The 24,476-nt window shown below is 56.9% G+C and overlaps 1 protein-coding gene across 1 annotated transcript in view; it reads left to right on the forward strand.

Moving 5' to 3' along the window:
* The window catches only part of DNAH2 (dynein axonemal heavy chain 2), an 81,794-nt gene that overhangs the window by 23,705 nt on the left and 33,613 nt on the right, over positions 1–24,476 (forward strand). The window contains exons 13-44 of the mRNA XM_044249007.1: positions 6,877–7,023; positions 7,781–7,937; positions 8,141–8,380; positions 8,650–8,838; positions 9,021–9,168; positions 9,600–9,792; positions 10,172–10,372; positions 10,464–10,620; positions 10,929–11,103; positions 11,515–11,678; positions 12,533–12,694; positions 12,801–12,904; positions 13,983–14,139; positions 14,276–14,358; positions 14,456–14,636; positions 14,989–15,127; positions 16,787–17,004; positions 17,265–17,366; positions 17,692–17,817; positions 18,110–18,220; positions 18,473–18,661; positions 18,970–19,073; positions 19,170–19,359; positions 19,891–20,071; positions 20,518–20,645; positions 20,949–21,101; positions 21,378–21,503; positions 22,238–22,456; positions 22,637–22,754; positions 22,918–23,054; positions 23,511–23,648; positions 23,737–23,895. Coding sequence (XP_044104942.1) covers positions 6,877–7,023; positions 7,781–7,937; positions 8,141–8,380; positions 8,650–8,838; positions 9,021–9,168; positions 9,600–9,792; positions 10,172–10,372; positions 10,464–10,620; positions 10,929–11,103; positions 11,515–11,678; positions 12,533–12,694; positions 12,801–12,904; positions 13,983–14,139; positions 14,276–14,358; positions 14,456–14,636; positions 14,989–15,127; positions 16,787–17,004; positions 17,265–17,366; positions 17,692–17,817; positions 18,110–18,220; positions 18,473–18,661; positions 18,970–19,073; positions 19,170–19,359; positions 19,891–20,071; positions 20,518–20,645; positions 20,949–21,101; positions 21,378–21,503; positions 22,238–22,456; positions 22,637–22,754; positions 22,918–23,054; positions 23,511–23,648; positions 23,737–23,895 — 4,996 coding nt within the window. The remainder of the gene's footprint in view (positions 1–6,876; positions 7,024–7,780; positions 7,938–8,140; positions 8,381–8,649; positions 8,839–9,020; positions 9,169–9,599; positions 9,793–10,171; positions 10,373–10,463; positions 10,621–10,928; positions 11,104–11,514; positions 11,679–12,532; positions 12,695–12,800; positions 12,905–13,982; positions 14,140–14,275; positions 14,359–14,455; positions 14,637–14,988; positions 15,128–16,786; positions 17,005–17,264; positions 17,367–17,691; positions 17,818–18,109; positions 18,221–18,472; positions 18,662–18,969; positions 19,074–19,169; positions 19,360–19,890; positions 20,072–20,517; positions 20,646–20,948; positions 21,102–21,377; positions 21,504–22,237; positions 22,457–22,636; positions 22,755–22,917; positions 23,055–23,510; positions 23,649–23,736; positions 23,896–24,476) is intronic.

Here is a 24,476-nt window from a genome sequence, read left to right on the forward strand (position 1 = left end):
AACCTAGTCCAGCGACGGGCATGGATAGCTACAGAAATAGCATGCCACGTACACTGTGCATCCAAAGTGTTTTCACAATGATTAATTTCCCATCATACAAGTATGGGCGGTTTTAGAAAACTTGGAAAACACAGGAAAGAGAAGAAAATCTCCCCAACGATAACCACGCTTGGTGGTTTGGTCTATACCCCCTCATCGATGCTCCTATTTCATACATTTTTTTGTCTTTGATTTAAAAAAAAAAAACAAAAAAATACCTTTGGTGGGTATTTTAAAATTTAAATTAAAAATAGTGCCTGCTCACTGTAAAAAAAAAAAAAAAAAAAAAGGCCGTGGACGTATACACAGGAAACAGTGAAACTCCAGCACCCGTCCCGCTCCCTGGAGGTCCTGTGGCTCGCAGAGAACCCAGACTACCTGCCAAGCACAGGATGGGAGCATGCTGTAACCTGGACTGTCGCAACTCGCTTTTTTTCACGGTCACCAGGACGCGCGTGTGGGGGAGGGGCGGGCCCCCTCCTGTGCTGGGAGAAGGAAGGCTTCCGTGGTGTCTGCTGTGCTGTGGTTTGTGCTGTGGCTCAGTTCACTCCAAACCGATGGACTTATAAGGGTTGCACATGTCTGTACGGCTCCCGAGTATTCTGTCCCGGAGGATGTCCAGCACGGGCTGCTTTGACCTTGTGCCCCGTCCCCGCACTGTGGCGCGTCTGCCCGACGTTGGGGCAGGATTCCCGTGGAGCTTTGAGAGGCGTAGGAGACGTTTCCCATCAAGGAGCACGTGAAATAACTTGACACACCGGTTGCATAATCTTTACAGCACAGCTTAACAAGGCAGCTCTGGGCCAAATATTTATGGCCCGGGTTTAAGCAAAACCCAAATAATGGCCAGACGCTTGTTGCAAGGGAGTGTTTCTGTCCCTCCGGGGTTGTTTACTAGAAGGATCTGCTGTAAGCTTCTTTACATTTTTGTGGTTTCAAGATAAGGCTGCCTCTGCCCAGTAAATTCTGTATGGGGAAGGGAAAAACAAAACAAAACAAAAAACCCAACCCATGATCCCAGGGAAGGACTCTGCCAAGCCTGGGCTCGTTCCCTCCCTTAAGAGAAATCCAAGAGCGTCCTGCGTACAAAGTGCTACTGGGGAGGTGCAGAGGGCTTTATCAGCTGACTCTTCTGTGCTGGGCTCAGGGGTCTTGATAACATCTCGAAATATGTTTGCTTTTCAAGTGTCCTAAGTGTTCTCCGAATTACCCGACTCCCCCTGAGTTTGGAGCCTTCCAGGCCCTGAGAGAGTCTGTTTTATCTCACAAGGGGCTTTCTTATCCCACCTTCTATCCCAAACATTGGGGCTCTGAAGTCCCAATGGGCCTTTACCACGTTCCATGGCCAGACCGGCTTCACCGACTGCCTGTAGCGCAAATGTGTTCCAGATGTCGTCTCTTCCCTGGCTGAGGACAGCCGTGTGGTCCTTGTGTCCCGCACCACCCTGTGCTACCATGCGCCCCCCCGCCCGCAGGAGAGGGGACATGGGGACAGACGCCTGTCAGTCTTCTGTCTGTAGGGCCTGCACTCCCTCCTTGTCCCCCACCCATATAGGGGCTTTCTCTGTGGGGTCAGTTCACTCCAGACTGTCATCCTAAACTCCGTGGGCTTCCCTTTCCTGTCTCTGTGGCCCAACCACGGCTCTGAGGATCAATGAGGAAACACCTTACAAAATAATTTCCCAGGCTGATTTTTTTTTTTTTTTTTTTAAAGATTATTTATTTGACAGACAGAGATCACAAGTAGGCAGAAAGGCAGAGAGAGAGAGGGAAGCAGGCTCCCCGCTGAGCAGAGAGCCCGATGCAGGGCTCCATCCCAGGACCCCAAGATCATGACCTGAGTCGAAGGCAGCAGCTTAATCCACTGAGCCACCCAGGCGCCCCTGATTTTTTTTTTTTTTTTTAAGGAAACTTTATTTGTTGGGGCTCCTGGGTGGCTTGTGCGCCCGGCTCTTGACTTCAGCTCGGGTCATGATCTCAGGGACGCAAGATCAAGTCCCGAGTCGGGTTCCGCGCTCAGCAGAATCCACTGCTCTCCCTCTGCTTCTGCCTGTGCCCGTGCTCGCTTGCTACCTCCCTCTCTCAAATAAATAAGTCTCTAAAAAAAAAGAGTTTTCATCTGTCAGTAAAATAAAATGTGCATTCAGGACATTAATTGACACACTTCTGGCCCCATCAGAGCCACAACCCTGGGGAAAGAGTTCCTCACAGGATGTTTGAGTTCAGCTCAACATCAAGACGGTGTCATGCAAGTCCATCTTGTCGGCCAACACGTTAAAATCTGATGACAGGCCTTCAGTTACTTTGCAGATCTGTCCAGAATGACCAAATGAAGAGACATTTGAGTGGGGTGCTGGGGAGCACACTTGCCCACGTGGGCTGACCCCGGTGCTGATCAGGGAGACTGGTTCGGGGCCTCCAGTCTGAAGAAATGCTCAGACCCTACTCTCCGGCAGGTATAGCTCTCACACCAGGTTTGGGGTTAAGTCCATATCTAGTGCTTAGCTTAACGTGACCTTGTTAGTCTCGTTTGCAGCTGGACGGAGGGATTTCCTGGTGATGCTTCTTTCCTTGGCTTGTCTGATGTTTGCTGTTTTCAGGACCGATAATCTCCTTGTTATTTTTGCTAGCACAGTTTGCTGACATTAATTCTCCCAGACCCATCACGTTTGTCCTCACTCTCTGACTGGCTTCCTGTTTTTCTTAGAGCTATCCCCTGCTCGAACTCCCTTTCCTCCTGAGTCAGTAGGGCTGCTTGGTTTCAAGGCCTGCTATGAAGGAGTCAGCCTGGAACTTTCCCCTGCACCTGGAGCTTCCTTTGTCTTCCTCTTTCTTGGGTTAGGCCCTCATTTTGGTGGAGTGTATTTCTCAGTAGCTTTCCCAGAAATGGTGCGTGGCAGGGAAATCTTTTGACTTCTCATGTGATTGGCCATTGTTGTCTTCTGCCCTCCCCTTGTTGGACATTTGACTGGATTTGGAATCCTAGGGTGAAAGTAATTTTCCCTGGCTTTGGCCTCTCTCTCTCTTTGGAGGGTTTCCTTCCACGTCTGGTAATGCACTGTTCACTCACGTGTGAGAGAGACCTGTTCACTTGAAAATAATCTCCCTCACTGGGATTTTCCTCTCCAGGGAAGGTGAAGTTATGACCCTTTGCAACACCTCAAATGTGAGATCATTTCTTCTTCTGTTATTTCAGCCGTTGCCTATAGATCAGACACAGAATGTTCTGGAATTTTCTTTTCATTGTGCTTCCAAGTAGCATTTCAGTAATATTCAGAACATGGACTTTCGTGAGAACACCTCCAGATTGTGGGGGCTTTGGGCTGTGATAAAAAAGTACACTTTCCTTTAAAAAAAAATAAAAGAAGAAAAAAAGACAAAAGAAAAAGAACAATAAAAAAAAACACCGATTTTACAAATCATCTGATTTTTTAATTAAGCCTTTTAAAAGATATTGAAAATATTCTATATTTTCTTCTGGCATTTCATGATTTTATTTGTTACGTATAGATGTCTGATCTATTTGAAACTTAGTTTGATGTAGGGGGAGAGCTGCACATGCGGCTGGGTTGTGTGTTTTAATCCCAGATGGCTAGCCCGCTGACCCGATCTCATTTATATAACATAACAAATTCCCACGGAGAGTTGTGTCTATTTTGGGATTCGCTTTTCTGCGCTGGTATGTCTGTCTGTTCATGTGAAGGAACCAAACTGCTTCAATTATTGACCTCATTCCTCTCCCTTTGCCGAGGTTTTGGGGGATATTTTTAATATTTATTTCCCATAAGAACTTTGGAATCAATCTGTTTAGTGCCCAAAATAGTTCTGCTCCTATTTTTATGGGAATAAGGATTGGGTTAAATTTATAGGTTAACTGAAGAAGAATGAACATCTTTAAGGTTTGAGTCTTTCTACCCAAAAATAACACTTTTTCTTTCAATGTATTTAAATCCGTATAAAATGTCTATAAGTCATTTTTCCATATACATTGACCAATGAGCAAGAGATGTCATTATATATATATATATAAACACATCTATAAATTTGCATGCAAATGTTATATATAAACATCACTTGTTAATTGGTTAATTTGGGTATTTTATTTTTATGGTTTTAATGGTCATGGATCTCTTTTCCTCCCTAAGAATGTTTAACTGGTTACTGGTTTTTATATTGGAAACTAGTTCTGCGTTCTGGCCTTGCTTGAGAGATCAGACGCCGCAGTGGGCACGCTCCCACACATGGTGGCAATTCCCCGGCGCCTTCGCTCTTTGGGACAGGTGGAAAGAGCCGCGCGTTCTCGATCAACTTTAGGTCAATATCCAGTTGCTGTTTCGCATCGCGCTAGGGTCACAGGTGCCTTGAAGAAAGCGGAGTTTCCAAACTTGGCTTTGCCTCTAAAAGTCCAAGGAGGTGGTAGTGGGACACTAGGTTCAGAAGCACACAAGCCTCACAACGCAAGGCAGAGAAGAGGGGAACTATGGAGCGCGTCCCGGGCAGGCAGGGCAGGGAGATTTCCAGGGTGAGAGGATGGAAGGTCAGGCCTGAGGAGGCCTGTGGGGCTTGGGGACAAGGTGTCCTGGGGAGACTTGACAAGGGCAGTTGTGGAGGTGAAGGGGGCAGCTCTCAGGGCACAGAGGAGTTTGCGATGACAGCTCTGCGTGGAAGGTACGTGGTGGATGGGATTGCGGGGCACAGGGCCCACAGGGGGTTAAGGAGTCCTGGGGGGTTGGGTTTGGTTTGTTTTTTTCAAGATGGTAGAACCTTGGCCTTCCTTGACTGTTAATGGGAGGAACTGCAGGCTGAGGACAGCTGGAGGGGCTGCCATCTTCCGTGTCAGGACGTGGAGCCTTGGAGAAGGCCTTGGCCTTGGGTCGGGGGAGGGCCTCTTCTGTCCTAAATGGCAGAAGCTTTGGGTGGGACTCAAGTCCCCAGCCTTCTGGGTTTGACAGTAAGAAGTACGTGGAGTCTCCCTGGGGTATAGGAGGTGGGCTTTTCGCAGAGACGAGGAGGGACGGGTCTGAGAGAGTGGGGAGGCACTGCTGGCGGTGGCCAGGAGAACAGTGACGGAGGGCAGCCTGGAGAGCCCTCGGGGTGCTCATCGATGTGGCTCCGTCCTGCTGGGCCCCCTGCATGGGCGCACAGGGCGGGCGTGTGGCAGCAGACTGAGCCAGGTTGGGGTTCCGCCAAGTGGCTTACGCCAAGGAGCCGGTGAGGAGTGGCGGGAGGGCCACGGAAGTGACAGATGGCAGGGTTCAGGAGCAGGGGCGTCTGAGGGGTGTCCGATTCCTCCGGTACTCCAAGAGAGGAACAAGAAACAGCTGAGATCCATTTTTTTTTAAAGATTTTATTTATTTATTTGACAGACAGAGATCACAAGTAGGCAGAGAGGCAGAGAGAGAGGAGGAAGCAGGCTCCCTGCTGAGCAGAGAGCCCGATGAGATCCATTTTAATACTCAACCCATGCCACCCTGCATATGATCCTTCCAACATGTGATAAATATAAAGATTACTACTGGGGAGTTTTCTGTTCTTTTTTTCATGCAGATTTCTCTGTCTTCCATCTCTGCGTCTTTTTCTCTGCCTTCCAAGAGATTTCTGACAATTTCATTGTTAACGGGCTTGTTCGTTTGTTAATGTCTCTCCTCTAACTTCCAAGAGCTCTTCTGAGTTTTGGGTCACGATGCTCCTTTTTTTTTTTTTTTTTAAAGATTTTATTTTATTTATTTGTCAGAGAGAGAGGGAGAGAGAGCGAGCACAGGCAGACAGAGAGGCAGGCAGAGGCAGAGGGAGAAGCAGGCTCCCTGCCGAGCAAGGAGCCCGATGTGGGACTCCATCCCAGGACACTGGGATTATGACCTGAGCTGAAGGCAGCTGCTTAACCAACTGAGCCTCCCAGGCGTCCCACGATGCTCCTTTTTTATCCGGTCTTACTTGGTGCAGACGGCCTCCTTTCTGCCTCCTTTCTGTACGGCCCGTCCCCTGTCTCTCCTTGCATTTGCTTTTCTTCTCTTTGTTTTGGCTCCTGCCTTCTGTACTCGGAAGGACAGAGACCGATGTTTTGTGATCCTTGGTCGTCCATCTTCAAGGGCAGGGTGATGGAAAGTGGACCCAAAACTCTGCTGAGCAGGTCGTGGGGCTCATCAGCTGGGGGCTGCTTCCAGGGGACCCCTGCGGTGACTGTCGTTGGGGCTCACCCCTCAGGCTGGCCAGAGGCCACGGAAAACAGTCCTCCGGGCCTCGTTCTGGAGGGTGTTGGCCCACCTGCCTGAGCCCGGTCAATGGCTGGGAAAGAAGCCTGGGGGGCTTCTTAACATTCAGTGTGCACATGACCCTAAATGTCCCTTTCTCTTAGTACACCCCCCCCTTCAGCCGGGCCTGGTGTCCCCAGTCCAAGACCCTCTGTCGGTCTGTCTCTGTACGTTTCTCCGGACAAGAAGCCTTCCATCTTCTGCTGGGGTGACAAGGGCACTGCTTAAGTGTGCAGAGTGGGGGTGGGCACAGGTGGGGCGCTGTTTCCACAACCTTTCCTCCTGAGACACTCGGAGCTGCCAGCCTGGGCCTCAGAGAGCCCCATGGCGCGGACGGAGCGGCCTCTCAGCAGTTTCCGTCCCCAGCTGAGGATGTCCGCTCTGCTCCTTGCCCCTGGGCCCCTCCGCTCCCTGTCGGCCTCCGAGGGCTCATGCCCTAAACACACAGCACCCCAAACCCCTCTGTTGAGGCGGTTTGGCAGCCTTCTTTACCTTCTTCTGCTTCATTTCTCATCTGTGTCTGTGCCTGGGACCACGGCCAGGCCCTCCAGCAGTCCCATGAGTGGCCTCGCTCTTTCTCCCCAAGGTCCCTGCTGATTCTCTTCGTGGAGATCGACTACTGGGAGCGGCTGCTCTTTGAGACGCCCCACTACGTGACGAATGTGGCGGAGCGCGCCGAGGACCTGCGCATTCTCCGGGAGAACCTGCTGCTCGTGGCCCGAGACTATAACCGGTGAGGCCACGGCCCTCTGCGTGGCCTTCTGCGCGCCTTCCGGGTTCCTCGGTGTCTTATCTGTCCCGTGATGTCGCCTGTCTCCTGCAGGATCTCTCCTTTACATCTGACCGTCTCAAAAAATGCTTTCTCCTCCTCTCTCGCACAGCCCTGCGGTTTTTCCTGTCCCTTGCACTTCTGTCTTCTAGCTTCAGGGTAGAGAGCCAAAACACCCCTGCCAGGTCCCCTCCAGCCCACAAGGCACTGGAGCCACGCAGACTGTGGGCCGGGTCACTTCTCTAGGAACGCACAGTGAGAGGGGGCATTAGGATTGCGGAAAGCATCAGCGGTCCTGAACCAGGGCCCCCTGCCCGGAGCCCTTGGTGCTTATCTCTGCACCGAGGCTCTGCTCCGGGTTGGGTGCCGGTCTCAGCCCAGGTAAAGTCCACTGGTGGAGCTCGCAGTCTCGTCTGGGCGTCTAGAACGACACCATCCGATATGGCGGCTCCCAGTTGCATGTGTCTATGTCTTTTTTAATTACTTACTTGGAATTATGTGAAATCTTACAGCTGAGTCACTCATGGGCACAGGCCACGTTTCTGGTGTGGCATAGCCACACGTGGTTGGTGTGTGGCCAGCACAAAGTGCAGAGCGTTTCCGCCACAGGCAGAAGCGAAACCTTCTTCAGAAAGCTCCAGATGGCCCCACCGAGTTTCCTGGAATGGGAGGCAGCCTGCAGAGCTTGTCCCAGCTGCTGCCGTTCCCCTGTCCTACACAGGATCATCGCCATGCTGTCCCTCGACGAGCAGGCCCTCTTCAAAGAGCGCATCCGATTCCTGGATAAGAAGATCCATCCTGGACTCAAGAAGCTGCACTGGGCCTTGAAGGGGGCCAGTGCCTTCTTCATCACGGAGTGCCGCATACATGCCAGCAAGGTGCGTCCTAGGCACTCGACTCGGCTGACCTGAGGGCCAGTGCATGGACGGTCTGTACGGAGACCAGGGAGTGTGGGAAGGACACGAAGTGTGTCTGCGTGCGTTATCGTTGACTGACTGGAGCACAGGTGGGAGGCGAGCACGGAGCCCAGAGGGTGTCTTCCCAAACTGAGGCCCCTCCCGGGCATGTGGGCCGCCTCCAGGTGCAGGCCATCGTGAACGAGTTCAAGGCCTCCACTCTGACCATCGGCTGGCGAGCTCAAGAGATCTCCGAGACGCTGCTGGTGCGCATCAGCGGCAAACGGGTGTACCGGGACCTGGAGTTTGAGGAGGACCAGCGGGAGCACCGCGCGGCTGTGCTGCAGAAGCTACAGCGCCTGCACCAGGACGTGGTGGCCATCATGACCAACTCCTATGAGGTCTTCAAGAATGACAGCCCAGAGGTGTGGCTCCTGGGGCCCGGCTCTGTGGCTTCGCAAGGCCCCCCAACCCTGCCCGTGGCTGTCAGAACTTTCTCTTGGTTCTTCCCCTCCATCTTCTGGGGGGCGCTTCTCAGACGTCCTGCTGTCATCTTGGGCTCACTCGACCTTCAGTCCCTCAAACCTTCCTTTGGGGCTCTGCGTCCCATCTCTCTCTTTCACTGGCTTCCTCCCCCGCCACCTCCCCACCGGCGCTGTCTCCCCTGAGGCCCCCCTTCTGCCTGTGCCCCCAGATCCAGCAGCAGTGGATGCTGTACACGGTCCGGCTGGACCGCATGCTGGAGGACGCTCTGCGTCTCAACGTGAAGTGGTCGCTGCTGGAGCTGTCCAAGGCCATCAACGGGGACGGGAAGACCACACCCAACCCCCTCTTCCGAGTCCTGGTCACTTTGCAGAACGACGCACAGGGAGGTGTGGCGCAGGTGGGGACCTTAACTCCTGATGTTCCCAAACTGTCCCGCTCTCCTTTCCGTTTCCCTCCGTACTTAAACTTGGTCGTTAGCCTTGACTTCATCCTATGGGCTCCGGGGCTCCCTTAGGGGTCCAGCCCTCTCAGTCCCGGGGCCATGCTGAGGCCCTCTCCGCTGTGTCCCCCCACCCCCAGGTGGAGTTCTCACCCACTCTCCAGACTCTGGCAGGCGTGGTCAACGACATTGGCCACCACCTCTTCTCCACCATCTCCGTCTTCCGCCACCTCCCCGAGATTCTCATCAGGCGCAAGTTTCATCGTGACCCCATCCACGTCATTGTGGGTGAGTGTGCGGCGGGGAGGGCACTGGGTTCCAGGGCCATCAGAGACTTCGGGATGGGCAGCGCCAGGAGGAGAGGCCAGGGCTGTCTCCACACATGGGGGCCGGTCGTTTCCATGATGCTGGGAAGGCCAGGTGGCGGGCCAGATAGGGGAAGGGAGCAAGCGTGGCGGGGAGAGTGGATGGCAGGTGACTCACGCTCAAGGTGTTAGGGACTGAGGTGGCAGATGTGGAAGGACCGTTTGGGGCAGGGGTAGGATAGGAGGCGCCCATCTCAGTCCTCGTCCCCTCTGCTTTCGAGTGCTGACGGCTGAGCTGCATTTCTTTGGGGAAGTGGTGTTGGAGAGGAGGGGTTGGGAGCCGGGGGTCGGGGCCCAGGCTGGAGCTTGCACTGGGCTGAGAGTGAGTAACAAGCATCGTGTTGGCTCTTGAAGAGCGAGACGAGGACATCAGGAAGATCCAGGCCCAGATCAGCAGCGGCATGACCAACAACGCGACCCTGCTGCAGAACTACCTCAAGACCTGGGATCTGTACCGGGAGATCTGGGAGATCAACAAGGACTCGTTCATTCGCCGCTACCAGCGCCTCAACCCCCCCGTCTCTTCGTTCGATGCCGACATTGCCCGGTAAGGCGTGAAGGTGGCAGACCACATCCCTCTCTCGTCAGCCTTATGATGTGGGTTCTGTTGTTACTGCCGCGTTGTAGGTGACAGCTCGGGGCCAGAACAGTTTCGATAACTTGAAGTCACAGAGCTGGGGGGCAGCAGTGGGTACTCAGATCTGTGTGTCCCTAAAGCCTCGAATGCCAGCCCAGGGGGTCTGCCTGCTGTCTCGTGGGCAGGGGTTGGGGAAATGATAGGATCCCAGCTGTGGGGCTGGGACAGCCCCGGAGCAGAGGAGCACCGCCGTCTGGGGTGGGAGTGCTGGACACCAGAGCTCGAACTCGCGACGGGGCAGCGGGCTTGGCTGCTGAGGGAAACCGCCCGGGGACCCGGGTCCTTGCAGCTACACGGAGGTGGCCAACAATGTGCAGAAAGAGGAGACGGTGCTCAACATCCAGTTCGTGCTGCTGGACTGCTCCCACCTCAAGTTCTCGCTCGTGCAGCACTGTAACGAGTGGCAGAACAAGTTCACCACCCTGCTCAAGGAGATGGCGGCCCGGCGCCTCCTGGAGCTCCACACCTACCTGCGGGAGAATGGGGAGAAGTACGGGCTCCCCTGGCGGTGGGGTGGGGGCAGGAGGGCGGCCCGGGGTCCTGCCCGCTCGCCCACCGGCCTGCTCTCCGCCTGCCCTCAGAATCAGCCGCCCTCCCCAGACGCTGGAGGAGCTAGGGGTCAGTTTGCAACTCATGGAGACCCTGCAGCACGACCTACCCAACCTAGAGACCCAGATCCCCCCCATACACGAGCAGTTCACCATTCTGGAGAAGTACGAGGTGCCGGTTCAGGAAAACGTGAGTTCCCGCGGCGGGCCATCCGCAGGGTCTGGCCCGTGGCTGCAGCGGCTGATCCTGCCGTTGTAGGTCCTGGGCCACCCGGAGGGACGGCAGGGGAGTGAGCTGGGCCAAAGGCATGAGATCCCAAGGCCTTGGAGAGCCAGAGAACTCAGCTGACAGTTTGGGTAGGGTTCTGGATTTCTGGTAGGCTCTAAGACTGCTGTCCATAGGGTCAGAAATGAGGTCCTAAGAGCATGGCGGGGGCCGGACCTACTGCTCGTGTATGGGGGGGATCAGGGTCACCATGCCCTCCTGGATGTCCTCAGGTTCTGGAGATGCTGGACAGTCTCAATGGGGAGTGGGTCATCTTCCAACAAATCCTGTTGGACAGTGAGCAAATGCTGAAGAAACACAAGGAGAAATTCAAGACAGGCCTCATCCACTCAGCAGACGACTTCAAGAAGAAAGCGCATAACCTCCTGGAAGACTTTGAATCCAAAGGTAGCCGCTCCCGAGCTCTCCCGCTGGACCTCTGCTCTGACCCAGGGTCTCAAAGCCTTGGTCCCTGGGAGGCGGGGACAAGGATGAGCGGGGAAGGACGCTGCTTGGGGATGGGGACGGAGGCCTAATGCTTCTGGCCACACTGTCCAGCTCAGGGCATTTCTAGTTTTTCTAGATTTTCTAGATTTTCTAGAATTTCTAGATTTCTAGATTTCTAGATTCTAGATTTAGAATCTTGCGCCACGTGTAGGAGTTTTCACTAAAGCAAACCGTCATCCTTGCCATGCATTCCTTTGTTTCCCTTCCCGACCCTGCTGGGTGAGGGGAAAATGGAGATCTGCCCCCAAGGGGGTAGGAGAGCCATGACAGTCCTTCCCGGGGACGAAGGCCTTCACCTGGGACTTCCTGCAGGCCCCTTCACCAGTAGCGTGGGGCACCAGGCAGCCCTGGAACAGATCGCGCACATGCGGGCCACGCTGAACACCATGCGGGAAGAGGAAAACAGTCTTCGCTCCAACCTGGGCATCTTCAAGATCGAGCAGCCGGCCTCCAAGGACCTGCAGAACCTGGAGAAGGTGGGATGCTGGGCCAGGCCTCATGCTGGGCAGGGGTGGGGGCTGCGGGTAGGGGCCTGGGGAATGAGAGCCAGGCCAGGAAGATGGGAACGCCAGGACCTTTAAAAAAAATGGAGGTAAAATCCAGGTAACAACATAAGTGATTTAAAGCAAACCGTCCAGCGGCATCTGGTACATTCGTGATTCACAATAAAGTCAACCCCTCTGGCTCCAGAAGCCTTCCACGGCCCGGACAGAAGCCTGCGCCCTCTCCCCTCAGCCCCCGTCGACCTCTGGTCCATCTTCTGTCTGGGGATTTACCTGTCCCGTGCACTCCCTACCGATGACTTTAAGTGTCTGGCTTGGTGGCTCGGAATGACGTTTCCCAGGCTCTAGTGCATGTTGGTGGTTCGAACCTTGCTCCGGCCGGGGTGCTTCCTTGTGTGCACGGCAGGCTGGTTCCCACCTTCTAGCAGTCTCACTGCCGGCACCGTGTGTGCACCTGACACGCTTGAGCCCTGCTCCTGGCCCCAGGGTGCGGGGTGGGGGAGAGTGGTGGCAGCTCTCCCATGAGCGTGTGTGGGGCCACCAGGCTCCCTTCCCCTGTGGCCCCCACATCCTCCTGGGCGCCTCGCCCCCCCACCCCCGTGGTCCTGCTGGGTGTGAAGTGGTGCCTTTGCTTTGTGTATCCCTCGGGGCTAAAGATGGTGAGGATCGTGGGGCAGCTCTTAAGGCCAGAAGGAGCCATGAGCCGGGGAGGCAGCCCTCCTCTGTGAGTCCTGGCAGGGAGCAGGAGGAGCAGGGCCCGGGGGTGGGGGTGGTGGGGTGTTGCCCTCACTCACCGCTTCTTCCCGCTCTTGCTCTTGGCCCCGAAGGAGCTGGAGGCCCTGCAGCAGGTATGGGAGATCACCCGGGACTGGGAGGAGAACTGGAGCCAGTGGAAGACCGGCCGCTTCCTGATGCTGCAGACGGAGGCCATGGAGGCCATGGCGCACGGGCTGTTCCGCCGGCTCACCAGGCTGGCCAAGGAGTACAAGGTGCTGGGCCGGCGGGGGTGGGGGGGGCGGCAAGGCAAGCCCATGGAGGAAGGGGATGGTGCGGGGACGCTGGGCGGGGCTGCTGACGCCTCCCAGGTCTGCCCAGGACCGCAACTGGGAAATCATTGAGAGCACACGCGCCAAAATTGAGCAGTTCAAGAGGACGATGCCGCTCATCTCGGACCTGCGCAACCCAGCCCTGAGGCAGAGGTGAGGCCACTGTGCGCTCCTCGGGGCCGGCCCCTGGGCCCTGGCCGCCTGGGCCTCGCACTGTCCCCTCCCCGTGTCCACCCACAAACACGCGTCCCGGGGAAGCCGCACTCTGCTCTGTCACCGCTCAGCTTAGTGTCTTCTGTCTACGAAAGGTTTTATTGTTTTTTTAAAAACAGGTTTTATTTATTTTATGTTTTGGTGGGCCGAGGGAGGGGTGAAAATGTCAAGCAGACTCTGCCCTGAGGTCGGAGACTAACACGGGGCTTGATCTCAGGACCCTGAGATCACGATCTGAGCCCCAAACCAAGAGTCGGACACTTAACTGACTGAGCCACCCCAGGCGCCCCAAACGGTTTTATTCTAATTTCGCCAAAAGTATCACCTCCTTCCTTCCTGGTCTGCACTTCTGGGCTTTGCCTAAGAAGACCCCCCGCCCCGATTTCAACCAGCATTCTCTCCGTACTTCCCTCTAATTTTCTTCTGCAAGTTTACTTTCTCGATGCACATGGACTCTGCCACGTGGTGGGAGAGGAGGCCTTCGAGGCCGTGGAGGGCGCGATGTGCTCTTCTCTAAATGGTGTCATGGTCATGCATTCAGAAGGAAGGGATTTCACTTCTTCCGCGTTGCGTCCCGGGAGAGGACGGGGTTTCCGGCAGGTTCACCCTCACGTGTCCCGTGGCTAAGTGTCATCTGACCACTTTGCCCGCTTCAGTTGTCCGACCCCCGAGGCTTAGGTTCCTCGGGTACAGGGGACCCGGGGTTCCTCGCTGATCATGGGCGTGTGAGTCGGATGAGCTCTGCCGACCCCGGCGCTGGCCCCATGCGCAGTCTGTCCATCGTAGACCCACAGGGGTCGGTCTGAACCCCCTCTCCAGAGTCAGCCCCTCCATCTCTGAACTCTCCACAGTGCCCGGGGTGCGGGGCGTCTTAGGGCCTATTTAATGAGTAATACTGATACACATACAGACTCACTCTGTCCCAGTTGGGGAGAGGAAGCCTGCGGGTCGACGCCAACACTTACCAGTGCACCCTGGTGTCTGGCCTCGTGGTCTGACCTTCTGTCCCTGGCTGCAGGCACTGGGATCAGGTCAGGGATGAGATCCAACGGGAATTTGATCAGGAATCTGAGAGCTTCACCTTGGAGCAGATCGTGGACCTCGGGATGGACCAGCACGTGGAGAAAATCGGGGAGATCTCTGCGTCAGCAACCAAAGAGCTGGCCATAGAGTTGGTGCGTCAGAGTCCCCTCCTGCCCCACCCCCCACAACACCCCGGCCAGCTTTTCAGCATCCCACGGCCCCTCCTGAGTTCTGGTCCCTTTGGGGACCGAATACCGGATGGTTCTGTCCCCCGGTCTCTCTCCACAGGCGTTACAGAACATTGCCAAGACTTGGAACGTGATCCAGCTGGACATTGTCCCCTATAAGGACAAGGGCCATCACCGACTCCGGTAGAGATGGCTTCGGGGCGCGGGGGGCAGGGGGCGGCAGGCCCTCCCGAGGTCTGACAGACGGGATGGACTGGAATTTTGATGCTTTCCACCCCAGAGGCACAGAGGAGATATTCCAGGCCCTGGAAGATAACCAGGTGGCTTTGTCTACCATGAAGGCATCCCGTTTCGTCAAGGCCTTTGAGAAGGAAGTGGACCACTGGGAGCGCTGCCTCTCCCTCATCCTGGAGGTTGTGGAGATGGTGCTGACAGTGCAGCGCCAGTGGATGTACCTAGAGGTCAGGACCCACTCTGGCTCCGTTCTCGGCACACGACCTACATCTCGGTCCTCTTCTCAGCCGTGTTTTCCTACCTCTCAAGTCCTCCTTCCTTTGGGCCCCGAGCGTAATAGTGATGACCCGTCCCGGTCACTTCCCTCCTTGAAAGTCCTGTTTTCCTTCCGTTTCTCTTCTCAGACCCAGGGGTCTGGCTTCCCGACCCCAACTTTCCTTTCGGAACGTGGGCATTTTGCCCTTTGGTTCTGATGCCCCTTCTCTTCCACGTGGCTGCCATTCCTGGTCTGGCAGTGGGGAACAGAGCATGGGGCGTGCATGAGAAACAGTGTCTCGCCCCACTTCTTGGCCCCCCCAGAACATCTTCATCGGAGAGGACATCCGTAAGCAGCTGCCCAATGAATCAGCCCTGTTTGACCAGGTCAACAGCAGCTGGAAGTCCATCATGGACCAGATGAGCAGGGACAGCAACGCTCTGCAGAGCACGCATCGCCCAGGTCTGTCGGCTCCGTGTGCTCTCGTCCCACAGGGGCTCGGTGGGCGTGGAGTGCGCGTGAGGTCATGGCCATGGGCTTCATTTATCAAAGGGCCATTGTGCCTGGCCCTCCTGCCATCACCATCGCCTCTTCTGAGCGTGAACAGTTCAGTGAACGAAACCCCACAAATCCACAAATACTCGGGAGGAGTAGAGGGTAGTAGGGTGGGGTGAGGGGGTGGGATGGAGACGTACACGGAGAAAGCCTGGTTGGCGGTGGGGGATTCCGGTAAAGAATCGGGAAGTGAGGTTTGGCGCCGGGTGCCGAGAGGGGGATCCTGAGGAGAAGAGCTCAGTCTGGGGGCTGTGCAGCCGACTTTTTTGTTTTGCCTTAGGCCAACTAATGGTTCCTCGTTTTCCCAAGAAGCTTGGGGATATGTGGTAAAAAGCCATTTTAATTATTCTGATAAAACGTCTGCTGGAAGGTATGCAAAGTTGAGGGACAGCATGCATTTGCTAGAAAAAGCACTCGAGATCATTGGCAAAATTACATTTTGGAACACATTTTTTTTTTTTTCACAGTGCAACAATAGTATATTAAATGTTATAAATGAGAATATACCAGGAAGTCATTAATATGTTAAAATAGTATCAAAATCAGCTTTGCAGACATGAGATGTATACTACAGTGAACTTCATGAAAGGTAGCAATAGGATATATGAAATGAAAACTAATCTAGATTCCAAAGTACTTGTACATATATACATACACATATGTATTAGACATAAACATATACATATATACACTTGGAACACATTCTAAGCAAAGCCATCGAAATGCGCACCTGTTTGGGGAACACAGAAACCAAATCCGTCTCGCCCACGGCTACGGGTCAGCACCCGGAGGCCCGGCGTCCCGTGGACTCTGTCCTTGAGGACACGAGGATCGCGTCAGATTCCAGGGTGTCCAGACTCTCCTCAGAAGCTAGAAGCTGGGGAAACAGGAGACTAAACCAGCACAACCAAGGTTGGGAGGACACTGAGATGATTGGGACCCTGTCACCGGGAATCCACTGTACGCGGTACCTCGGGCGGTTCTGAGGCGGACGGCGCTAGCGTCGTACCCACAGGGAGGGGAGCACTTAGCGAGCGTAGTGGACCTGCTGGTTCGTGGGTGAGCAGACTCTGCCTGGCCATGGTCTGTCCCTCTGTCCAGTACTTTTTTTCCCTGCACCTCGGGGGACACTGGCACCTCCCACCCATGCTCGCAGCCCTCTTCCGGTGTGTGCACGTGACCTGTGTTTAAGTCTAAGAATTGCACATGTGGGGGCGTGTGTGCAGAGCCGTCTCTCCCTCCCAGAAGCTCTTGGGGTGGCCGGCAGAGCTGCAGGAATGGGACTGTCTAGGACCAGAGGGAGGTGAGACGTCATCATATTAGTGGAATCTTGTTCGGCGAACACATGTTGTACAAAACGCGCACCTGTGTGTGACGAGCCCTTGTGATGAACTAGGAAGAGACGGGCTAAGCATGGTAGAGTGATTTGGGGACACTTCTTGGCTTCCAGCCACTGTTAGGGCAAGATGTACCCCGACGTCCACGAGCCGGCACAGTGGGCAGAGTCGCGCGCTCAGAGCCGCTCCGGTGAAGCGTCCTCAAGTGTCCTTGGCTGTCCTCTCCCAGGCCTCCTGGACACGCTGACACAAATGAACACAGTTCTGGAGGACATTCAGAAGTCTCTGGACATGTACCTGGAGACCAAGCGTCACGTCTTCCCCCGCTTCTACTTCCTGTCCAACGATGACCTCCTGGAGATTCTGGGCCAGTCCCGCAACCCAGAGGCCGTGCAGCCACACCTCAAAAAGTGCTTTGACAACGTCAAATTGCTGAGAATGCAGAAGGTCAGCCGAGCTGGCTGGGCTGGGATGAAGGGCGGAGGGGACAGCAGTGTCAAGGGATTCGGGGGCCTTGAAGGGGACTGTGGCCTCCCAGCAGGAGGTCGGCATGAATGCTTCTGGATTATCTGGGATAGAATTGCTCGGAGTTGGTAATATTGGGGTCAGGGGAGAGGAGCAGAGACTCCCCTTGAAGAGCACAGGGGCCTCTAAGTGGCTTGGAGGGGCCAGCGGGCCAGACTGCTCCCAGCTCCCTGCTTTTGCAGGTTGGGGGACCCGGCAGCAAGTGGGAAGCCGTGGGAATGTTCTCGGGTGATGGCGAGTACGTTGACTTCCTCCACCCCGTCCTTCTGGAGGGGCCTGTGGAGGTGAGTAGTGGTGAGGGTCTAAGAGCCAAGCTCATTCTCCTTCCCTTCGAAAAGTGTGCTTGGCTCTGTGAGGGGAGAGCACCTCCACAAAGGGACCCTCCTACCGTCGCTGAACCCCCACCCTGTCTCCTGATGCTGAAAAGCAGACTGTCTGCCCCCTTGCCTCCGCTTCCCTCTGGGACCTGAGCCAGCTGCTGCCCAGCTCCAGCTCGTCCCCGGGGCCCAAAGACCCAGAGACCTACTCCCGAAGCCCCTGCCCGCCAGGGACGCTCATCTCTGGCCCTGAGGCCCGACCGTTCTGCCCTGTCCCCTCCTCCCCCCGCAGTCCTGGCTTGGTGACGTGGAGCGGACCATGAGGGTCACCCTGCGGGACCTGCTCCGGAACTGTCGCCTGGCCCTCAAGAAGTTTCTTAACAAGAGGGACAAGTGGGTGAAGGAGTGGGCTGGCCAGGTAAGCCGGGGTTGGCAGAGACAAGGGAGCACGGAAGGGGTGAGAGGGAGCCTCAAAGGTCAGGACAGAATCTCGAGTGTTGCCAGACGCAGGCCTCTTGCCCCTGTTCTGGGCAAAGGCCTTGCTCCCCTGCAGGCTGGACCCTTAGCTCCTGCCCATAGGCCCAAGCCCCACCTGCAGGGCAGAGCGAGCCCGCTGAGAGGGCACTGGCACCTGGGGCCAGGAAGAGGCTGAGCCTTGGGGGCTAGGCTGCAAGCGAGGCCCCAGGATGCAGCCTCTGTGTGGGTCCCAGGTGGTGATCACGGCCAGTCAGATCCAGTGGACGGCCGACGTCACCAAATGCCTGCTGACGGCGAAGGAGCGAGGAGACAAGAAAATCCTCAAGGTCTTGAAGAAGAAGCAGGTGGGGGGCCCTCCAAGTGTGCGGCAGGCCTGGGGGGCCTCGGAGGGACACGCTGGGGTCTGGGTCAGGGCCACAGCGATGGTGTTTTGTGGTGGAAGTCCCGTGAGGCAAATCTGGGGGGTCTGGAAGGGCTGGGGGTCCGGAGTTGCGGGGGGCTGGGATGGGCCCAGGGCTGGAAGCTGGGTGAGGCGCTGTTAAGATGTGCTGGCCTCGCCCCCGCCCTGCTCTTCCCCGCCGCCCCCTGTCCCGCAGGTGTCAGTCCTGAACAAGTACTCGGAAGCCATCAGGGGGAGCCTGACCAAAATCATGCGGCTAAAAATCGTGGCGCTGGTGACCATAGAAGTCCATGCACGGGACGTGCTGGAGAAGCTGTACAAGGCCAGCCTCATGGACGTCAGCTCTTTCGACTGGCTCAGCCAGCTGCGCTTTTACTGGGACAAGGTGCCCGGCCCACGCTGCTACCCACGCCCTCCTGGCGCCCCGGTCCCCAGGCCTGGTTTTGCTCTCGGCCCCGTCCCATCTCCCGAGGCAGGACAGCTCACCACGAGGGCAGCTGATCGAGCCCAGGAAGGCCGTGGGCATTTGTGCGGCCTGGACACCCCCTTCCGCGTGGGCTGTAGGCCCTTCCCTTTGTGGTCTGGACAGAACCCTGGTCTCGTAACTGCAGCCTCCCAGTCCCCCCCCAACCCCCAACCCCCCAAGCTCCTCCTCCAAGCCCGTGTCTCCCTTCCTCTGCCTTGTTGCTCTAGGATCTGGACGACTGCTTGATCCGCCAGACCAACACACAGTTCCAGTACAGCTATGAGTACTTGGGGAACTCTGGCCGGCTGGTCATCACCCCGTTGACCGACAGGTGGCTGACGCGGTAACAGGGTGGTGGCCTGTAGCTGCTGGGCGGGGAGGGTGGCGCTTGCAGGAGTCCAACTGGGGTCCTGCCCTCAATCCTCAGGTGTTACATGACCCTGACCACGGCCCTGCACCTGCACCGGGGGGGGTCCCCCAAGGGCCCGGCGGGCACGGGGAAGACGGAGACCGTCAAGGACCTGGGCAAGGCCCTCGGCATATACGTCATTGTGGTCAACTGCTCCGAGGGCCTAGACTACAAGTCCATGGGCAGGATGTACTCAGGCCTGGCCCAGGTCTGTCCCCCTGCCCTGCCACCCCCTCCTAGTCCCGGAAGGTCAGCTGAACCCCGGTCCGGTCCCCAGCTTTGTGTAGCATACAGCACTCCCTGCCCTCAGTGTTCACGACTGTGGAAACCCCTGCACCTCCCCGAGCTCTGCTCGAGTTCATTTTTGCTTGTTTGGAGACTTAGGAGATGACGTAAGGGCTCAACGAGGTCATGCACGTTTACATACCCGTCCCGGGCACAGGCCTCCGGGCTCACCAGTTCCCTCCCCAGGGTCTCTTCCCAGTGCGCCCTGGCTCCAGCCATCCCTGAGGTTGTCCCTGAGGTTGTTCTGTTGGCTGGAAAGCTTTGGGCCAGGACTGCCCCTGGGGTTCCCTGCACCTCCGCCCCCCCTTGCCCAGACAGCACTTGAGCTCTGGAGACGGCCACACCTGCCGGGACATGTCAGGTGGGGCTGCCAACCCCGGCCCGGCCCCTCGGGGCTCCCCGCTGGAGGAGACGGTGCTTCTCTGGCCCCCCCAAACTCTGCCCCCCCCCACAGACCGGCGCCTGGGGCTGCTTTGATGAGTTTAACCGCATCAACATAGAGGTGCTGTCCGTGGTGGCCCAGCAGATCCTGTCCATCCTGTCTGCCCTGGCCGCCAGCCTCACCCGCTTCTACTTCGAGGGCTTTGAAATAAACCTGGTGTGGTCCTGTGGGATCTTCATCACCATGAACCCGGGTACGGGGACAGGCGTGTCCAGGGCAGCTTGCCGTTAGCCCGCTCCCCTTTCCAGGCCAGCGGGTTCAGCCCAAGGGGAGGGCGGTGAAAGACAAAGCCTGGAGAGGGAAGGACAAACACCCAGCTTTCTGGGAGAAGGGGAGGAGATCTTGTTGTAACCTCTATGTGTCTGTACGTGCCCCCTGTCCTTTGGAGTACTCTGTCGTCTTCTCCTGCTGGGCCGGCCCCAGGTCCTGGTGTGTTCGCCATCCTGTGTGCAGGCACGGGGACTCTCGCCAGCACGCAAGGCCTGGGCTGTGTCATTACCGTTCCCGGGGAAGGGCTGGGGGAAGGGTCTGCGGGGAGACCAGGAAAGGGTGAACTGGGGTTGGGGAAAACGGGGCTGCAAATGGGCAGGGGTCTTTGGGGACTGGTCTGGGTTCTACATGGACGGCACTGTCCTGCAGGCTATGCCGGCCGCACAGAGCTGCCAGATAACCTGAAATCCATGTTCCGGCCCATCGCCATGGTGGTGCCCGATTCCACTCTCATCGCCGAGATCATCCTCTTTGGGGAGGGCTTTGGCAACTGCAAGGTATGTCGCTAACGCTCTGACGTCCCTTCCGGGACGAGTCCCCAGACGGAGGCACCTCCGAGGGAGGCAGGCTGTGGTCAGGAGGGTGTGGAGCCCCCCCCCCGCCCCCGGGAGGTCCCCAATCTGCGGCAGCACCATTCCCAAAGTCTTCTGTTTTTTTTTTTTTTTTTTTTTTCCAAAGTCTTCTGTTAAGACTCTCCCCAGAGCCTGGCCTGGCCTGCTGAACGCCTGGGGCCCCACTGTGTGCGTCTGTCACTGTCCCCGCGTGAAGGTGCAGTTTCCTCCTTGGTTTTCCTTCCCCAGATTCTGGCCAAGAAGGTGTACACGCTGTACTCACTGGCCGTGCAGCAGCTGTCCCGACAGGACCACTACGACTTCGGCCTGCGTGCCCTCACCTCCCTCCTGCGCTACGCGGGCAGGAAGCGTCGCGTGCAGCCGGACATGTCTGATGAAGAGGTAGATTGTGACACAGCCCTTGGGCTCCGACCTCCAGAGTCTCTGGTCCTACCCGCCGGCACCGACGTTTTCCAGCTCCTCTCCCCAGACTGGGATCCCCCTGCAGCCTATCCCCTGTGTCATCTGTCCCCTGCATCACCTGTCCCCTGCGTCGCCTCGCTCTGCCGTCTGCACTGTTCTTGCCCCCTGCCGCTCAACCCTTTGGACAGGAAGGGGGGCCAAGAGGGCGCCCAGGGCCCCCTCCTCAGGCCAGAGGCCCCCTCGTTTCCTGGCCAGGTTTTGCTGCTCTCAATGAGAGACATGAACATCGCCAAGCTCACCTCTGTCGACGTACCGCTCTTCAACGCCATCGTGCAAGACCTGTTCCCCAACGTCGAGCTGCCCACCATTGACTACGGCAAGGTGCTTGCCCTCGCCCCCCCGCCGACCTCACCTGTGCACTTGTGGACCCGGCGCTTGGCTTCTGGGCCTCGTCCTGCTGTCCACGGGCTGTGACTATTTGCGGGTCTGCTGCCCTCTCTGGGCCTCCTTGTCTACGGAATGACCTAGACCTATTCAGACACTCCACTGTCTGGCCGCATCCCCCACCCGCGGCATGGCTGGCCTCTGCCTCTCTGGTGCCCTCAGAGCCCTTCCTGCCTTTTTTATACCCACTGGCCCCTGCTGCTGTGTCAGAGCAGTGGCATAGAAGGGGTGGGCAGGAAGATTCTAGGAAGTTCTAGAAATTCTAGAAAATTCTATAGGAATTTTCTTCTCTGGGGGAGTGGTGGTTCAGATACCCAGAATGAGCCTTCTCCCTTGAAACCCATAAAACGTTAGCTAAAAATATGTCTTTGCAAATACATCGCTAGACAGAAAAGGAGAATTCTTGGGCCGGTGGGGGGGGGCGTGAAAGCAGGGAGATCACAGGATAGTCTGCCAAGGAAAGCACCCTCATCGCACCCACTTAGCAGATGAGGACACTGAGGCCCAGAGCAGTCCCTGCCTCAGGGTCCCTGGCTGGCTGATCCCAGAGCCCAGCCTCACAGCTCTGCAGCGGCCAGCAGGCTCCTGAGGGAGTGATGGCCAGAGTGGGGGGGCCCTGGGTGCCACGGTGGGGAGCTTACAGGCTTCCTGCTATCTGTCGCCCCTCTCAGCTGCGGGACACCATCGAGCAGGAGATCCGCGACATGGGCCTGCAGAGCACACCATTCACCCTCACCAAGGTCATCCAGCTGTATGAGACCAAAAACTCGCGCCACTCCACCATGATCGTGGGCTGCACAGGCAGCGGCAAGACCACCTCATGGCGTATCCTCCAGGCCTCCCTGTCCTCACTGTGCCGTGCCGGAGAGCCCAACTTCAACATGGTCAGGGTGCGTTCCAGGGACAGGGACACGCCTGCCAGAGACCAGGGCGCAGGTGGGCGGTGCCGGCCAGGAGGGCAGGGCTCGGGCCCAAGGGCACCGGGGAGAGACTGGAGACCAAGAGCAAGTCCGGACATCTGGGAACGGGGCTGACCTGGGTGTAAACTGAGATCTCTGTGTCCCTTTTAGGAGTTCCCCTTGAACCCGAAGGCGTTGTCCCTGGGGGAGCTGTACGGAGAGTATGACCTCAACACGAACGAGTGGACAGACGGCATCCTGTCCAGCGTCATGCGGACGGCATGTGCAGGTGCCCGCGTCACGGGGAGGGAACCCCAGCAGTCCAGGGGTGGAAAGACCCCACTTAGGAGGAAAATGCCGGGCCAGAATGTGCTCGCCTCTCTAAGGAGCAGAGGATGAGGGGTGGTTCGGGGAGATGGTTCTAGCTTCCTGCCCGTCCTCCTCCTACCAAGACGAGAAGCCGGATGAGAAGTGGATCCTTTTCGATGGCCCCGTGGACACGCTGTGGATCGAGAGCATGAACTCGGTCATGGACGACAACAAAGTCCTGACCCTCATCAACGGGGAGCGCATCGCAATGCCTGAGCAGGTGCGACCCTGTGGGGAGGGGCAGGGAGGGGGCCAGGGCACCCCAGACGAGGAGCTCCAGTGGGAGAGGTGAGGAGGAGGGTGCCGGATTCAGGGAGACCTGTGTCTGAGGGAAGAAGGCCAGGTAAACCGTGGGTGTGGGGAGGAGCATCCAGAAGGGAAACCCTGTGCTCAGGAGTCGGCCTTCCCCTTCTGCCTTGCCGGGATTCATGGGCTGCGACACCCACCCTTTCTCATCCACTCAGTGTGAGCCAGAGGGGGGTTTTGGGGAAGCTTCACCTCTAATAAGCCCTAAATTCTTTGTCAAAAGCAAGTCCTTTGTAGATCTTTGTCCTGGTGCGTCGTGCCATGCTCAGTGCTCGAATAGAGGCACTTGGGGGACATCGGGGGCAGTGAGTTTCTCCTCACGGAGGCTGGGTGACGGAAAAGACAGAGCCCCGACCGAGTGTCTCCCCAGGTGTCCCTCCTGTTCGAAGTGGAGAACTTGGCCGTGGCGTCTCCCGCCACCGTGTCCCGCTGCGGGATGGTCTACACCGACTACACCGACCTGGGCTGGAAGCCCTATGTGCAGTCCTGGCTGGAGAAGAGGCCGAAGGTACGGGAAGGGGGGAGCGGCGAGGGAGCAGCCGTGGGGCCCTGGGGCGGGCAGAGCGCAGAGGCAGAGCCCGTTGTCTGGACTCCAGGCGGAGATAGAGCCGCTGCAGCGCATGTTTGAGAAGTTCATTAGCAAGATGCTGGCCTTCAAGAAGGACTACTGTGCCGAGCTGGTGGCTGTCCCTGAGTACAGCGGCATCATCTCCCTCTGCAAGCTCTACTCCGCCCTGGCCACGCCAGAGAATGGGGTGAGGCTGGCCGCGCGGAGCGTGGGGGCGGGACGGGCTGCAGCCTTGCGGAGACAGCCCGAGCGCAGCCGTGTGTCCGAGACCCTGTTTGAACCCGGGTGTGAGTGCAGCAGGGACCCCGAGGGGAGGTCTCACGGACCGTGCAGGCACATGTCCACGCGAGGCGGGATGCCAGACTCAGGACTCCAGTTGCTTACGGCACACAGCAAAGCCTCGCTCTCATTTCCTACCATCGTTTGGGACCCGAGGGTGGTTCGTTTGGTTCCTCATTTCTCTATACTTAAGAAAAATATCTATTAAATTTTGGTACATGGGAGGGTTTGGGATACCATTTCTGCCGGAAGGAGCTCCCCATCTAATCTGATGATGGGGTTTTGGCAATTTTCAGGTTGAGCCTTTGGCTCAGGTCACGATCCTGGTTTCCTGGGATCAAGTCCCATGTTGTCCGGCTCCCTGCTTGGCAGGGAGCCTGCTTCTCCCTCTGCCCCCATCCCTCTGCTTGTGGGCACGCACTCTCAAATAAATAAATAAATAAATAAATAAAATCTTTTTTTTTTTTTTTAAGATTTTATTTATTTATC

The sequence above is a fragment of the Neovison vison genome, chromosome 5 (assembly GCF_020171115.1).
Source record: "Neovison vison isolate M4711 chromosome 5, ASM_NN_V1, whole genome shotgun sequence".
Classification (NCBI taxonomy): domain Eukaryota; kingdom Metazoa; phylum Chordata; class Mammalia; order Carnivora; family Mustelidae; genus Neogale; species Neogale vison.